At 34.7% G+C, this 17,474-nt stretch overlaps 1 protein-coding gene across 5 annotated transcripts in view; it reads right to left on the bottom strand.

The window, feature by feature from the left end:
- The window catches only part of LOC120430976 (proto-oncogene tyrosine-protein kinase ROS), a 48,573-nt gene that overhangs the window by 17,817 nt on the left and 13,282 nt on the right, over nt 1-17,474 (bottom strand). For 4 of the 5 annotated variants that reach the window (XM_039596315.2, XM_039596151.2, XM_039596377.2 and 1 more), the window contains exon 2: nt 1,573-1,635. The exons of the other annotated variant lie outside the window; for it this stretch is intronic. In XM_039596315.2, the coding sequence (XP_039452249.1) occupies nt 1,573-1,635 (63 nt within the window). The remainder of the gene's footprint in view (nt 1-1,572; nt 1,636-17,474) is intronic. 5 annotated transcript variants of the gene reach the window in all.

Raw genomic sequence — 17,474 nt, 5'->3', positions numbered from 1 at the left:
AAAAGTAATGAGTGTTGATACAAAATATACTGTCCAGATTGATGAGACAGTCACGACGTATGAGGCCGTATAATCACTAAAGACAATTAGGACAGTCAAAACAGTTAAATCAGTTGAGAAAGTTGGGACAGTTAGAGCAATTGATACAACAGTTGAGAGTTGAGACAGCCAAAGCAGTAAAGAATTTAAAAACAGTTGAGACAGTCAATGCAATTGAGACAGTCACAATAATTGAGACAGTCCATAAAATTGAGACAGACAACACAGATTACACAATTAAGACAGGTGAGACAGTTAAACAGTACGGAAATTGTTGAAACAAATGAGACTGTTAGAGCAATTGATACTACGATTGAGAGTTGAGACAACCAAAGCAGTAGAGAATATAAAAACGTTTGAGACAATAAACGCAATTGAGACAGTCAGAATATTTGAGACAGTCAAAGCAATTTTGTCTATAAAAAAAAGTTGAGACAGTCAACGCAATTGAGACAGTCACAATAATTGAGACAGTCGCAATAATTTAGACAGTCACAATTATTGAGACAGTAAAAGACATTAAGACAGACAAAACAGGTTACATAATGAAGACAGAGACAGTTAAACCGCACGGAGATTGCTGAGACCAATGAGACAGTCAAAAATGTTAATACAGAAAACCAAAATAGTTGAGACAGTCAACGCAATTTTGACAGTCCATGAAATCGAGAGAGACAAAACAGATTACTCAATTGAGACATGTGAGACAATAAAATAGTACGGAGATTGCTGAGACAAATGAGACAGTCAAAATATTAAGACAATTCAGAGTATTGAGATAGCTGTAGGTCTTACATTATTTGAGACAATTTGACTAACTAGAACAGTTGGTATATTTCAGCCTGCATCCAAGCTTTGGAAGTTGATCAAACTGAGAGAATTCAAAAAAAGTCTATTTAGACGATTCATAAAGTTGAGACAATTGGAACAGTATGACCAATCTTGTCTCAGCTCTTACTTGCGGCAATTGTGATAGCTTTAGTTAAACAAAAAAGCAGTTGATCATCATCAAGAGAAATGATCGCCGTGAATGCCATCATTTCAAAACATCTAAATTCCAACAAAAAAACAACATGAGTGGAGGAAAAAAGCACCAAACATTCTCATAACAAATATTGCGTTCATCAACCAATGCAGTGCCAAACAGAAGTTCCAGCGTGGTCGGACGCGCTTCGCGATTCATCCGGCCAGCACGCGCAGAGACCATCCTGTCCGGACTTACGGTCGAGTGATTTTATAAGTCATCGCCCAGTCGTCATTCATGGGACCAGCTCTTTTTTGTGTGCGTTATTCTCTCTCAATTTTGTTTGTCGTTAATTTCGTTTGTCGCGATTCACCTCTACCTTTGACAAAGTGGAGTTGTGATCGTTTTGGAACAATTTTTCCCCTCCAACTTTTTTTTTCTTCCTGAGGTGTCATAACTCCGGAAGGAACTTTCTGAAATCTGCAAAAACAAAAACGACAGATTGGAAGCATCGGATCGTTCTTGATCGACCGAGGATGAGATATTCCTGCAGGAAGCCACACAATTACCTGTGCAAGGTAGCAATCACTGCCACAGCTGGCGTCGAGGTGCTCGTTGAAGCCGGTTCGGTTCTGAAACGGGAGAAGGCCGGAGATTAAAATCTGGATTTTTTTTAATGTTAAAGCAAGAGAGGAAAAGGTCGTGAAAAAACAAAACTTAAACTTCAAACGTGAAACCTCTTTTTTATACGTTTAAAATAAATTTAAATGAGCTGTTTAAATTAAATTAAATCTGTTTTCAGGGTATTAAAATAAACATTTTCATCTGTTAACAAAATAAATTTGATGACATTTGGTTGAATCATTGCTAAGACATAGATATTTGGAGTCAGCAGTTTCAAAAAACGGGTGCCACTATATCTTTACACTGCTTTGGCCAAATCAGCTCAAAATTTTGGTGAAGACTTGTAAAACCGCTCACGTGTGCATGACGAAGCCGATTTTCAAAATTTCATTTAAAAAAAAAAGATTAACATATTTTCATGTTTTTCATATAAAAAAAAACTAAATTTTTGTTTTTTTTGTATTTTTTAGAAAAGCAAAATTTCAAAATCGGGCTTCGTCATGCACGCGGGATATGTCTTCACCCCAAATTTCAGCCAATTTGGTCCATCCCATCTCAAGATATCGTGGCACCCGTAAATCAACTCCTTGTTTAGAGAAAAACGTTCACAAAGTTTGACAGTTCGCTTTGCGCATGGCAAAATTGTGAACTTAAATCGTCTCTTACTCAGTTCAGACATGAAATATCTTCGTGAAACTTTCAGGAGTTTTTGAAAATCATGTTTTTAGTCAATTTAGTAAATTTTCTGTAATATGAAATTTTGTGATTTTCTACATGTATGTAACCCCTTAAGGCTAATGCAAATATTTTTCAAAGTTTTTGTCCCGCGGCTCTGGCTGGGAGGGGAGAGGGGCTGGGGAATTAAAAAATATATAAAACTTATAAAATAACAAGCCATAGTCTCATCATTTGAATGAAAAAAGTGTTTAAAATGCATTTTACACTGATTCTTGTTTTGCAATCATAAGTTATCAAAAAATGTAAGATTTGATGAAAACAAACAGTTTAGCGAAAAAAAAATCTTTTTGCGGTACTGTGCATCGAAAATTTTCAAAAAATCAAAGGATTTTTGAACAAATTCAAACATGCTAAAAATGATTTTAAACGCATGGTCCTGCATTTTGGAATCAATTAAAGCTGATTGCACTTTAATTCCCATTAAAATTTTGAAGTTTTTTGGAAAAACAAATTTTTGTCTCAAAAACTTTAGAAAATGTGTACCAGTCTAAAAGAGTTATCAAACAAAATAGCCCATAAACAAAACATTAAAAACAAAAAAAGTTTCACAAAAGCTACAGCATAGCAATCTGGATCGCGGGAGGATAAAAGCCTCTGCAAGTATTCTTCCAAACTCTTGAAGAAGATTTGAACGGAATTTTATCCTGCCGCGGTCCAGATTGCTATGCTTTAGCTATCTTGAATAACTCTTGTAGAATTCTTGAAACATTTTGTTACTTGAGGTAAAAGAGATTTTTTGTTGTTTTTTTGAAAAAAAAAAATCATAATTTTATAAATTTAACTCCTTCCAATTGATTTCTCTAGCAGAAGGTAAAATTGAAATATTATCATTAATACTGCAAAAAATGCACCATAGTTAGACAAAATATTTTCTTAGCTAAATATTCTTCACAATAACATTTTCAATCAAGATTTGTTTTATCAAAGCAAGGAGTAGAAAATCTTTTAATGTAAAAAAAATTAAAAAAATATTAAAACATTGTTTTACGATACTATGGCAATCGATCTTTGTACCATCTACCAAATTGTACCATGGATTATCCTTACAGATATCGACGATTTTATGACAATGGAATTATGGAATTCCATTTCCTGGAATGGTTTTTTTTTCGTGTTATTTTAGCTATCTTTCGGATTCGATTGTGAGTAGCGGGACTTCGCGGTTACTATGCAACGTGTTTTTCGGAGCCTTTTTTATATTTTAAATTTCATAAGTCCTTCTTTTATCATCGTTGATAGGAAGGCACGCCGCCGGTTAAGTTCGTTTAAGTTATTGTTTTAATTTAATTACAATCGGTTACGTGGTGTCCTGTTTTCTTTTCGTTTATATTCTTTGATCGTAATAATGTATTCCAACTGGCAGTTTTAGTATTAACTCCAAGCTATCGATTTTATGAAAGTAAAGCGTCTTTTATTTATTATTTTTGAAATTTGCTCGCGTTCTCTTAATTGTACAAACAGTAAAAATATATTTATAAGTCCAGCCCATAGCACTACTGCTCGGTTGGCACGCGTTCGATTAAAACACTTTTAAAATAATCAATTATTTATCTTTCCGCAGCCGGCTGCCTAAGATTTAAAATTTTCAATCGATAAACAAAATGCTCATGGTCACATCACTGCCACTCGTGAATCCTGACCTCATACCCATCTACTAACCCCCTCAAAACTCATGTGATACTTTGTCGGAGAAGCAGTCGATTGGGCGGTCTCTATCACTCAAGTATCGGACTAACATTCCCATCCACTTCCCCGTGACCCTACCACTGGTCTTGGCCGGCGCCGGTATTGATCAGCATTATAGGGGCCTTTGAGAAGTTGCGAAGCGAGGAAAGATAGCACCCACTCATCTTCCACGGCTCGTGGATGTAACTTCTGGAGGTCCTGTTCAGTAACGGAGTAGCAACTGCGGGTTGGCACCTTTGCTTACACAGAAAAAAAATATGTAAATTTACACAGTATGTAATTACTGTTTCTTATGTAAACTCACTCAATGTAATGTTGAAATATGATGTAAAGAGTAAAAAGTCATGGAAATTACTCCAATGTAAATCTAAATCTAATGTAAATCATGAATCTAATGGAAACGTTGAGCATGGAAACTCAAATCTGATGAATTTCTACCCGTGTTCGGCTTCCTGTAAATTCCTATTTAATGTAAATCATATATCCAATGTATTTCTGCCAAACGTTGACTTCAAAACTACCCGAACTAAAAATAGTTATATTTGGTTCTCTTTCTATCGCTCTCATCCCAAGTAACCATCCAGCACTAAGAGAAATCATAAATGTGCTGTTTGTCAGCATTCTACAGCTAATCAGTCATAAAACAGCTAGGATGATAACAAATCAGCTCTAAAACAACTGCTGTAGTATTAGCTGATATGCAGCAGTTTTAATGCTGCTCCTAGCAACACTGCTGCATTTTTCCCCATTTTACTAGCAACACTGTTGAGGAGTGAAGGAGAGAGAACGATATAAACGAAAATAAAAATATCTCTTGCTCGCTCATTCCTTCAACCAGTACGACCAAAACAAACCAGCGGAAAAAACGGCTGTCAGTCGATGGCTGAGATTCATCGTAGGTTGTTTATGCTCCTGATGTTTTTATTCTTTGAGAAGAATATTTATGGCTGGTTGAACAACTTCTTCGTTCAAAACTTGTATTTTGTGGGTGTTTGCGAGCACCTTTTCTTTGTGGAAAAAACTAAATGATCCTTCGAAAGGCTAGATTTTTGCAGGTTGGATTTTCTCGGCCACTATGGTGAAGCTAGCTTTGAAGTGTTTTTTTTTTTCTCTTACGATTCCCGGCGGTACTGGAGAAATCTGCCGTCTTCGATGCTCACCTCAGTAAATTCCCAATTTGAGTCCCGCAATCAAGCTCGCAAAGTACTAGCAATTGTAGGTGTCAAACAAGCTATGCTAAACCATCTCCACACTGGCCGTGCGGGATCAGGCTCGAAAACTTCCACTCATCAGCGGCAACATCTCCTGGCATCGAATCTTCGACATCTCAATTTCAAACAAAAAAATCGGCTCCTCCCCAGTGGTTCAGCTTCATCGGCAATGCAGTTGCGTACAAAACGAAAATAGATCGGAAGAGGGAGAGATGAAAGAGAGGGAGAGAGCAACATTTTTGCTTCTCCCAATTTTTTGACGTTTTGTGCAGGGTTGGATCAACAACAGTAGAGGCCAGCTGGAAATCAGAAATATAAAGTCCAAAACCGGTTGCATATCAGCTGTAAAAGCGCATTTAGTGCAGATGTCAAAACAACTTAGCTGTAACCCACAGCTGGTAAAGCGCTTGTAGTGCTGCAATCTGACTTGTTTTAGTGCTGATTGGTTACTTGGGATATTTCGCTGGCTCACTGCCTGAGCCTCGACCAGAGCAAGTTGATGCTTTAGCCGCTCGTTTATAAAATGCGAAGATGGCTCAGTCGGCAGCGGGTAGCAGCAGTAACACCGAACATCCTACCCGTCGTCCGTTCGATTCGAGTCCAGCGTTATTCTACTTGGCCGTCGACGAGAAAGCTTCCCCTACCTGTGAAACAACTTTTTAAAATCAGAATTTCCTTTTGCTGCCCGCTTCAATCATTTTAAAATAGAACATAGGCCACACCCTTTTCCTACTGCAATCCAAGTCGAGCTTCTCATTCCCATCCCAATCAGAATTAGTTGATTTGAACTAATGTAAATTCCAAAACTAATGTAAATTTCCAATGAATCTAATGTAAATTTCCAATGAACCTAATGTAAATATACATCATTTATCATGATACCTTTTGGTACATGATAAATAATGTAAATTTACAGGAATATTTTTTTCTGTGTATGCTTATATATGGAATTCCATTTCCCGGAATGGTTTTTTTCCGGAATCAACGTTTACCGGAACACAGTAGAAAAGAAACAAAATTAAACTTACACATTTTGAAGCAAAAACTTTAAATTTAATTCGTTTTGTATAATTAATATATTCTGACTATTTTTTTAATATAATTTATTTAAATAAATTTCCTTTGAAATAAGTCATCTGACAATGTCCTTGAATAAGCCCGTGACAATTTGCAACAACTCAAGAAAAATGTGACGATTCACTTTGGGCCCTGTTCCTCCTCTTCCGAATTTACAACGTTTTTTTCCATCCCCAATCATCGTCACCGACCGTTGAAGAGCCTTTACATCAACGGCTAAACCGCATAATCAGTCGCGGACTGCTCCGCGCAAACAAGTCCCAGCTCCTAACGAAGGAGTAGAACAAAAAGCAAAGAAAAAGAGAGCAACGAAGAGGCACGCGCGACTAAGCGCATCTCCCTAAAAGAAAAATCAAGTGCTCATGCGCGCCGCGCAAGAAGAGATAGAGGGAGGGAGGAAAAGAAAGAAAAAAGTACTCGCGTGCCCAACGGCTTGTTAAATATTGCTTTTACATTGCTTTCCTTCTCCTTACAACCAACAAACGAAGACGGCGTTCGTTCTGGAGGAGGATGCTCCTTTCACTGCAGGCGAATGCATTCGAAATGGTCATTTAGGGCAAAGGGACGAGGGGTAGGTTATAGTCATTTTTTTTTTTCAATTTTTGAATGTGAATAAAATGTCGAAAAAGTTAATTAAAAACTAGATGGTATTGTTACTTTTCAGGGTTAAAGAATTGCAAATTATTTTGGAATCATTTCTTCTTTTTAATGAAACAAAATTAACAAATCATTATATTCCTTGACGATAGATGTATAAATAATTAATTACATAAAATCTCCAATTTCCAATTTTTTTCAAAAAGTTTTGGTTTAAGACCACATTTAATGGCCAGAATAATATCTTTGGCGAAATTGCTCAACATTTTCTTATAGTTCTACGCATTATTAATGAAATTTTAAAAATAACAAATTATGTTGCGAAAACAGATTTTTTAAACATTTTATAGATTTCCTAAGCGTGTAAATCATAAAATAATAAAAATGAGGTATTCGACTTTTTATTAAAATTTTGGCTAAATTATCTTTGACAAAATTGGTTTAAAATTTTTCCATAGTTCTAGTCATATTCAAATAAATAAAAACAAATTGGATTATAGAAAATGGGTCAAAATGTGTCCATAGTTCAAGAGAAGTTTTAAGTTTAAAATTATGATTTTTAGGTCGGAATGTCACATAAATAACTCGACCAATAATTGAACTTTTTTTAATGTACAAAAAATGAATTTGATCAAAAAAAAAAAATTCAAAGATTCAAAGATTCAAAGATTCAAAGATTCAAAGATTCAAAGATTTAAAGATTCAAAGATTCAAAGATTCAAAGATTCAAAGATTCAAAGATTCAAAGATTCAAAGATTCAAAGATTCAAAGATTCAAAGATTCAAAGATTCAAAGATTCAAAGATTCAAAGATTCAAAGATTCAAAGATTCAAAGATTCAAAGATTCAAAGATTCAAAGATTCAAAGATTCAAAGATTCAAAGATTCAAAGATTCAAAGATTCAAAGATTCAAAGATTCAAAGATTCAAAGATTCAAAGATTCAAAGATTCAAAGATTCAAAGATTCAAAGATTCAAAGATTCAAAGATTCAAAGATTCAAAGATTCAAAGATTCAAAGATTCAAAGATTCAAAGATTCAAAGATTCAAAGATTCAAAGATTCAAAGATTCAAAGATTCAAAGATTCAAAGATTCAAAGATTCAAAGATTCAAAGATTCAAAGATTCAAAGATTCAAAGATTCAAAGATTCAAAGATTCAAAGATTCAAAGATTCAAAGATTCAAAGATTCAAAGATTTAAAGATTCAAAGATTCAAAGATTCAAAGATTCAAAGATTCAAAGATTCAAAGATTCAAAGATTCAAAGATTCAAAGATTCAAAGATTCAAAGATTCAAAGATTCAAAGATTCAAAGATTCAAAGATTCAAAGATTCAAAGATTCAAAGATTCAAAGATTCAAAGATTCAAAGATTCAAAGATTCAAAGATTCAAAGATTCAAAGATTCAAAGATTCAAAGATTCAAAGATTCAAAGATTCAAAGATTCAAAGATTCAAAGATTCAAAGATTCAAAGATTCAAAGATTCAAAGATTCAAAGATTCAAAGATTCAAAGATTCAAAGATTCAAAGATTCAAAGATTCAAAGATTCAAAGATTCAAAGATTCAAAGATTCAAAGATTCAAAGATTCAAAGATTCAAAGATTCAAAGATTCAAAGATTCAAAGATTCAAAGATTCAAAGATTCAAAGATTCAAAGATTCAAAGATTCAAAGATTCAAATATTCAAAGATTCAAAGATTCAAAGATTCAAAGATTCAAAGATTCAAAGATTCAAAGATTCAAAGATTCAAAGATTCAAAGATTCAAAGATTCAAAGATTCAAAGATTCAAAGATTCAAAGATTCAAAGATTCAAAGATTCAAAGATTCAAAGATTCAAAGATTCAAAGATTCAAAGATTCAAAGATTCAAAGATTCAAAGATTCAAAGATTCAAAGATTCAAAGATTCAAAGATTCAAAGATTCAAAGATTCAAAGATTCAAAGATTCAAAGATTCAAAGATTCAAAGATTCAAAGATTCAAAGATTCAAAGATTCAAAGATTCAAAGATTCAAAGATTCAAAGATTCAAAGATTAAAGATTCAAAGATTCACGTTTTTAAGAATTTCCTCAAATTTTGAATTGTTTTCTCTAGTTATAAATCAGTGCAAACTTTTCAACGTATCAACATTTATTTATAATGTGAGTAAAATTCATCTTTTGTGTCTCATATTTAATTAAAAGCTTTTATTTGGATTGAGCATAAAAAAGACTATACTCAATTTAAAAAAAAAACAACATCTTCGGACCCCTCGCCACTGACCACCGTTCACCACCCCAAACGAAATCATGCGTGCGGAAAGAACTTGCGGTGCTGGTGCAAACACTTGCTCTACATCAATTCCCGCAGGTCCGGTCGCTCAATTACTATGCATTTCTCCGCTCCATCCGCAAGACCTTGGTACAATATTAGCTTCCATCGGACCATATCGCCGTAACGCCACCGTGGCCACTTTGCTGTCCAGTCCTAATTAAAAGAGTGCTTCTCCTCCCCATCGCTTTCAGCAGGTAATCATCGTGCAATCAACGCGCACTTGCTATAATATTTTATAGCGCACGCTCAAACTAAAAAAACGGCCTCAATTCTAACCACACAAAAAACGAAGCTCGGCCAACTTCATCACAATCGGTGCGGTTCGGTCTCTCCCGACCGACCGGAAGATTTAGTTTAGGGTCAATTAGAATTTATAACGCATCCTGCTGTCTCTTTCGCTCGCATATTTCAGTTGGGAGGTTGTTTATGGCAACGCGCTGCCTACCACTGAAATCGCGCTCGAGATAATCAGGCAGATTAGTGTGAGCTCGTATGGACTCGCTTTTTTGCTGCTTTGAAGAGGGGGAACTTTTGCCTCCGTAGTTGTCGCCGTTTCTGTTGGCCAAATGTTTTTGTTTTGGCTTGTAATGTTTACGGTGTAATCAGGTCGTAACGGACACGAGCTTGTTTGTTTTTATAGCAGCGCGCCAAAACAAAGTGACGTTTGGTTGCGCCATAATGGCTTCAAGAGTATTTTGACAAGTGGCCATTATGGTGCACTGCGCGACCAAACGTCACTTTTTTATGGCGAGCTGCTATAAAACCAAATTAAATCATCAAAACGATGAAATGTTGCTTATTTTAACTGAAAATTCAAGAAAAACAAGCAACTGAACCGATTTCCTACATTGAGCACCCAAATGCAATTGTAAATTGTTTATATCATGTCATGTGCACTTCCTGCCCCGCGTCAAAAAGGGTCCAGTTGACTGAAGGGACATCCACAATGAGACGATTCGCACGGTCATTACCCGCCAAAGACTGGGCCGGGAGTTGTCCTGCGCTTCCTTCCACGTTTTTGTTTTAGCTTGCTCTCATTTTCCCTCTCTTTTTATTACCCCCTCCACACTTTACATCAACCTCGTCGATTTGTTTTCATTATGCACTTGTTTCGTTGGGTTCTTTTGTAAGTTTATTTCGACAAAAAAGGGGTCAGTTACCACTTGTGGCCAGGATCATTTCCTGGGGAACCTTGCCGTTTTTTTTTCCTTCTGCCTCTCAACATTGAGGTAGGATCCGTTTCCATGTGGTTGACTTTTTCCCAACCTTGCGTCACGGTGCTTTAAGCCCGGGGGGTTAATTTGAATTAATTTAATGGCCAAACCCAGGAACGAAAGTCACCTGACCCTGTGGGAAAATGTGGTTTGAGAAAAAACTGGAAGCGTTTTTGGGGATTGTCAAATTAACCGGAAGAAAAAAAGGGCAAAAAATGAGGTTTGTCTCGGTTAAAGACTTCTGAACTCCACACTAACTAAACATTCCCAATTTTGTCTCAATCTGCCCAACTTTGTCTCAATCTTCCCAAATCTGCCTCAATCTACGCCAATATTCCGCACTATGCTTGGATCTGCCTCAATATGCCTTAATCTGTCCCATTCTGCCTCAGTCAACTGAGATCTGCCATAATCTGCTTTAATCTGCCGAATCTTCCAATCTGCATAATTCATAGGCAACCCGCCAACATCTACTTCAATCTGCCCCAATCTACCCCATTCTGCCAAAATCTGCCTCAATCGCCCTAAATCTGCCTCAATATGTCTTTATTTGCCCCATTATGCCTCGGTCTACTAAGATCTGCCATAATCTGCTACAATCTGCACAATCTGCCAAAATCTGCGTCAATCTGCTTAAATCTGCCTAAATCTACCACATTCTACCCAATTCATAGGCGATCTGCCAACATCTGCTTCATTCTGCCCCAATCTGTCAAGTCTGCCTCAATCTGCCCAACCTTGCATAAATCTTTCAAATCTGCCATAATTTACTCCAATATCCTGCTTACCGAGTCGAACCAGTGTTTACGGCTGGAAGGCTCGTTTATAAAGACAACTAACTAACCCCATTCTGCCAACATCTGTTTCAATCAGCCTCAATCGGCTAAAATCTGCCAAAATCTGCGTCAATCTGTTTCAATTTAACACCATCTGCCCAGTTCGTATGCGATCTGCCAATATCAGCTTAAATCTGCAAAAATCTGCCTCAATCAACCTTGATCTGCCAAATCTGTCAATTTGTCAATGTTCCAATTTACCAATTTGCCAAAGTCTGCTAATTAAGCAAGCCACGGGTAATCAGCTCCTTCACCTGAAGTTCAGTTTCTTCTAGCTATAAGTTAAACTGACTTGCCAATTTACCTTCTACCCAACCAATCAATCTTCTCGTCAAGAATCTTCCGCAAATCACCCAATTTGCTTATTTTCTGCCATCTTGAAAATTCAATGCTAATATTCCCATCTATCAACTCGTCAGTATGCCAACCAAATGCCAATCTGTCAATCTTCTGCCAATCTGCCAAATTTCTGCCAATCTACAAATCTGCTAATCCAACAATTTTGTACTGATTTTCTGTTTTTTTTTTTTTTCGATCTGAAAATCTTCTGTCTAACTGCCATTCAGGTCATTTACCCATTTGTCAATAGGACCATCTGCATTTTATTTTTATAATTTTCTCGTTTGCTTAATATCTGCTCATCTGTTAATCAACCCAATTGCTTTTTAACAAATGTCAATCTGCCAAACCGTACAATTTCTGTTGATCTTATTATTTTGGCATCAATTCTATCATTTTTTTTCTGCCATCCTGTAAAGCTTTTGTAAATTTGTAATTTTCGTGCAAATCTGCCCATTTACCAATCTGCTAATCTGTCCATTTGCAGTATCCTCTTCCAATCTATCAACCAATCTTCTGAATTTCTGCCTGACTGCCTTTCCGCTTATTTTTCATTTGCCAATCTACCAATCTGAGTTTTTTATGATTATTTTCTAATCTGCGTATCTTCTGTCAATCTGCCTTTTTGCTATTTTACTAATGTCAATCTGTCAAACTGATAATCTTCTGCCATTTTGTCAATGTTTTTCCAATCAACTTATTTTTTGATCATTTTTTGTCATTCTTCCTAGGTTTTAAAAATTTGCGATTTTCCTGCCAATTTATTCATCTGCCTATTTTCCAAATCTGCCGATCTTTCCATTTGCGGTATCTTCTTACAATCTGTTAATCGTATGCCAATTCTAAAATTATCTGTCAAACTCTTGACTTCCTGTCGATCTTCTAATTTTTTTTTGCCAATCTGCCAATTTGCCCATCAGTCAATCTGGCAATCTGAAATTTTATTTCAAATCTGCCATTTTGCTTTTCTATAAATCTGCCAATCTGCCAATTTTCTGCTATTCTGCCAAACTACTGATTTGGCAGTCTTAAGCCGGCCTGCCATTTTTGTGATTCTGCCTTTTTATTAGTTGAGCAATCTGCAAGTTTTCAATTAAAATATGTTGAAAAAAAAATACAGTTTGGCGAGATTTTTCGTATCCCTTGCAAATGAAATTATTGTGAAAATAATTGCCCTGATCGCCATTTTCCCGGCAGTTCACAACATTCAACAAACAAGCTATACTTCTCAGATAACTTGCGCCGGCTCTAGGGTGGTCCGATCGGTTCGGTTCCGGCCATTGAGCGCGCAAACCCTCCTCCGAGCGGGGCCGATAACGCACCCTCCACAGGGACTTTCTCACAATAGATCATTTGTAATTCAAATCCCGTTCGGCTTATTTTTTGTTGTTGTCGGCAAGAATGACTAAAGTGACGGAATTCTGACCGCATAGACTTTCGATTAAGACGCGATATGGAGATTCTGGTGACATAACCTTAAAATGGCTTTAAAGTTTTAATTTGGTGAGTTGAATTCGAAATTGATCAAATTCTTTGACATTTTATTGTGAAACGACAAATTATGACGCTCACTTGTCTGTGCCATAAGTCTATGCCATAATCCGGTAGCTCCCGCAAACGTCAACACCACATGATCTTGGCGTTTTATCACTGCTCAACTATCAGTTACTACGCGCGCCGGAGCTTCTTCGCGTTCAACACAATAAGTCATTTGCCGCGTCGTCATCAGCTGGGCAGTCAAGAATGCCCGGTTTAGTGCGAAAAATTGAGAGGAAATTTCAATCAGAACATGAACATCGCAGCAGAACTGTTCGTTTGAAGTTTGCTTGCACGCTTATTTCGTTTGAAGTGGGTTTTTGTCGAAACATTCAAAGCGCTTGTTTTTATTGACGAATAGACGTTTATGTTGTGTTAGCAACTGTCAAACGTTACACGCTTGCAATATTTAACCCACTTTTGAGTTTAACCCATTTGGGCTGCATAGACGGTATTGTTTGAAAAAGCTTGATGAAACAGTCCCGCTTGCTACGATCTGTCATACTCCGCACATTCGCGAAATTCCACCCACTTTTAAGTTCAATCCACTTTTGCTGCATGGGCCAACCGTTGTTTATTGCAACCTTGACGATATCGTTAAGCACGCGTGATTAAATTCCACCTTTCTTTCAATTTCTTTTATTCTGTGACAATTGTCACTCAGACGCAACAGTTGCCTGCGGTCACATTCAATCATAAATTATTTTAAAATTAGTCCCGCGCAACGCGCGTGGACCGGCGAAATGTGCGATTATCTTGCAATTTTTTTTGTTGTTCTCTGACCACGCGGATGACAATTCCGCGCGAAAATGCTGTCGTTTTTTCGCATTTCTTGTTTTGTTTAAGCCTTATTATTTATAGAAGAAATTCGCAAATTTCGTGCACATTTTTTTTCGTTCCTTTTTTTTCGCATTGCCTGACGTTGCTTCCTGAAAATAGATGTGGGTCAAATGCGGCTGTCAAAGTTGATTTTTCTAACATCTCTCAAACATTTTAAAGTGTCGTTCAACCCTATTGTGTTGAGTCGAAACCTGCATTTTGCGCGCGCTCGTCAATGGAGACAGTCATCAATCATGGAAAAAACGAGAAAATCCCAAAATTGGCACTCAACGGTTTGTTTTATGATGAGCCTCAATTGCAAATTTGCCGAATCCTGTGTGCACTTTGAAGACGTAATTTGTACTTCCTGCGGGATGCTGGTTTTGGGATTTGGCCAGTGCGTGTAATCTGTTATTTTGCGGTTTTGCGATACTGGTTTGTTTACCCTTTTGGTGATTTGTGTAAATAAGGGTAATTTAGGGCTACCGTGGGAGCGCAAATCTGATGGTAACGGCTCATAATCATTTTTAATATATTTTACAGAAAAATTTTAATAACGTCAAATTGACAAATTGACAAATTAACAAATTGACAAATTGACACATTGACACATTGACACATTGACACATTGACAAATTGACAAATTGACAAATTGACAAATTGACAAATTGACAAATTGACAAATTGACAAATTGACAAATTGACAAATTGACAAATTGACAAATTGACAAATTGACAAATTGGCAAATTGACAAATTGACAAATTGGCAAATTGACAAATTGACAAATTGACAAATTGACAAATTGACAAATTGACAAATTGACAAATTGACAAATTGACAAATTGACAAGTTGACAAATTGACAAATTGACAAATTGACAAATTGACAAATTGACAAATTGACAAATTGACAAATTGACAAATTGACAAATTGACAAATTGACAAATTGACAAATTGACAAATTGACAAATTGACAAATTGACAAATTGACAAATTGACAAATTGACAAATTGACAAATTGACAAATTGACAAATTGACAAATTGACAAATTGACAAATTGACAAATTGACAAATTGACAAATTGACAAATTGACAAATTGACAAATTGACAAATTGACAAATTGACAAATTGACAAATTGACAAATTGACAAATTGACAAATTGACAAATTGACAAATTGACAAATTGACAAATTGACAAATTGACAAATTGACAAATTGACAAATTGACAAATTGACAAATTGACAAATTGACAAATTGACAAATTGACAAATTGACAAATTGACAAATTGACAAATTGACAAATTGACAAATTGACAAATTGACAAATTGACAAATTGACAAATTGACAAATTGACAAATTGACAAATTGACAAATTGACAAATTGACAAATTGACAAATTGACAAATTGACAAAATGACAAATTGACAAATTGACAAATTGACAAATTGACAAATTGACAAATTGACAAATTGACAAATTGACAAATTGACAAATTGACAAATTGACAAATTGACAAATTGACAAATTGACAAATTGACAAATTGACAAATTGACAAATTGACAAATTGACAAATTGACAAATTGACAAATTGACAAATTGACAAATTGACAAATTGACAAATTGACAAATTGACAAATTGACAAAATTGACAAATTGACAAATTGACAAATTGACAAATTGACAAATTGACAAATTGACAAATTGACAAATTGACAAATTGACAAATTGACAAATTGACAAATTGACAAATTGACAAATGGACAAATTGACAAATTGACAAATTGACAAATTGACAAATTGACAAATTGACAAATTGACAAATTGACAAATTGACAAATTGACAAATTGACAAATTGACAAATTGACAAAATGACAAATTGACAAATTGACAAATTGACAAATTGACAAATTGACAAATTGACAAATTGACAAATTGACAAATTGACAAATTGACAAATTGACAAATTGACAAATTGACAAATTGACAAATTGACAAATTGACAAATTGACAAATTGACAAATTGACAAATTGACAAATTGACAAATTGACAAATTGACAAATTGACAAATTGACAAATTGACAAATTGACAAATTGACAAATTGACAAATTGACAAATTGACAAATTGACAAATTGACAAATTGACAAATTGACAAATTGACAAATTGACAAATTGACAAATTGACAAATTGACAAATTGACAAATTGACAAATTGACAAATTGACAAATTGACAAATTGAAAAATTGACAAATTGACAAATTGACAAATTGACAAATTGACAAATTGACAAATTGACAAATTGACAAATTGACAAATTGGCAAATTGACAAATTGACAAATTGACAAATTGACAAATTGACAAATTGACAAATTGACAAATTGACAAATTGACAAATTGACAAATTGGCAAATTGACAAATTGACAAATTGGCAAATTGACAAATTGACAAATTGACAAATTGACAAATTGACAAATTGACAAATTGACAAATTGACAAATTGACAAATTGACAAGTTGACAAATTGACAAATTGACAAATTGACAAATTGACAAATTGACAAATTGACAAATTGACAAATTGACAAATTGACAAATTGACAAATTGACAAATTGACAAATTGACAAATTGACAAATTGACAAATTGACAAATTGACAAATTGACAAATTGACAAATTGAAAAATTGACAAATTGACAAATTGACAAATTGACAAATTGACAAATTGACAAATTGACAAATTGACAAATTGACAAATTGACAAATTGACAAATTGACAAATTGACAAATTGACAAATTGACAAATTGACAAATTGACAAATTGACAAATTGACAAATTGACAAATTGACAAATTGACAAATTGACAAATTGACAAATTGACAAATTGACAAATTGACAAATTGACAAATTGACAAATTGACAAATTGACAAATTGACAAATTGACAAATTGACAAATTGACAAATTGAAAAATTGACAAATTGACAAATTGACAAATTGACAAATTGAAAAATTGACAAATTGACAAATTGACAAATTGACAAATTGACAAATTGACAAATTGACAAATTGACAAATTGACAAATTGACAAATGGACAAATTGACAAATTGACAAATTGACAAATTGACAAATTGACAAATTGACAAATTGACAAATTGACAAATTGACAAATTGACAAATTGACAAATTGACAAATTGACAAATTGACAAATTGACAAAATGACAAATTGACAAATTGACAAATTGACAAATTGACAAATTGACAAATGGACAAATTGACAAATTGACAAATTGACAAATTGGCAAATTGACAAATTGACTAATTGACAAGTTGACAAATTGACAAATTGACAAATTGACAAATTGACAAATTGACAAATTGACAAATTGACAAATTGACAAATTGGCAAATTGACAAATTGACAAATTGGCAAATTGACAAATTGACAAATTGACAAATTGACAAA

The sequence above is a fragment of the Culex pipiens genome, chromosome 1, assembly GCF_016801865.2.
Source record: "Culex pipiens pallens isolate TS chromosome 1, TS_CPP_V2, whole genome shotgun sequence".
Lineage (NCBI taxonomy): Eukaryota > Metazoa > Arthropoda > Insecta > Diptera > Culicidae > Culex > Culex pipiens.
Note: the sequence above shows the minus strand (reverse complement) of the source record. Positions and strands in the feature narration are given on the sequence as shown.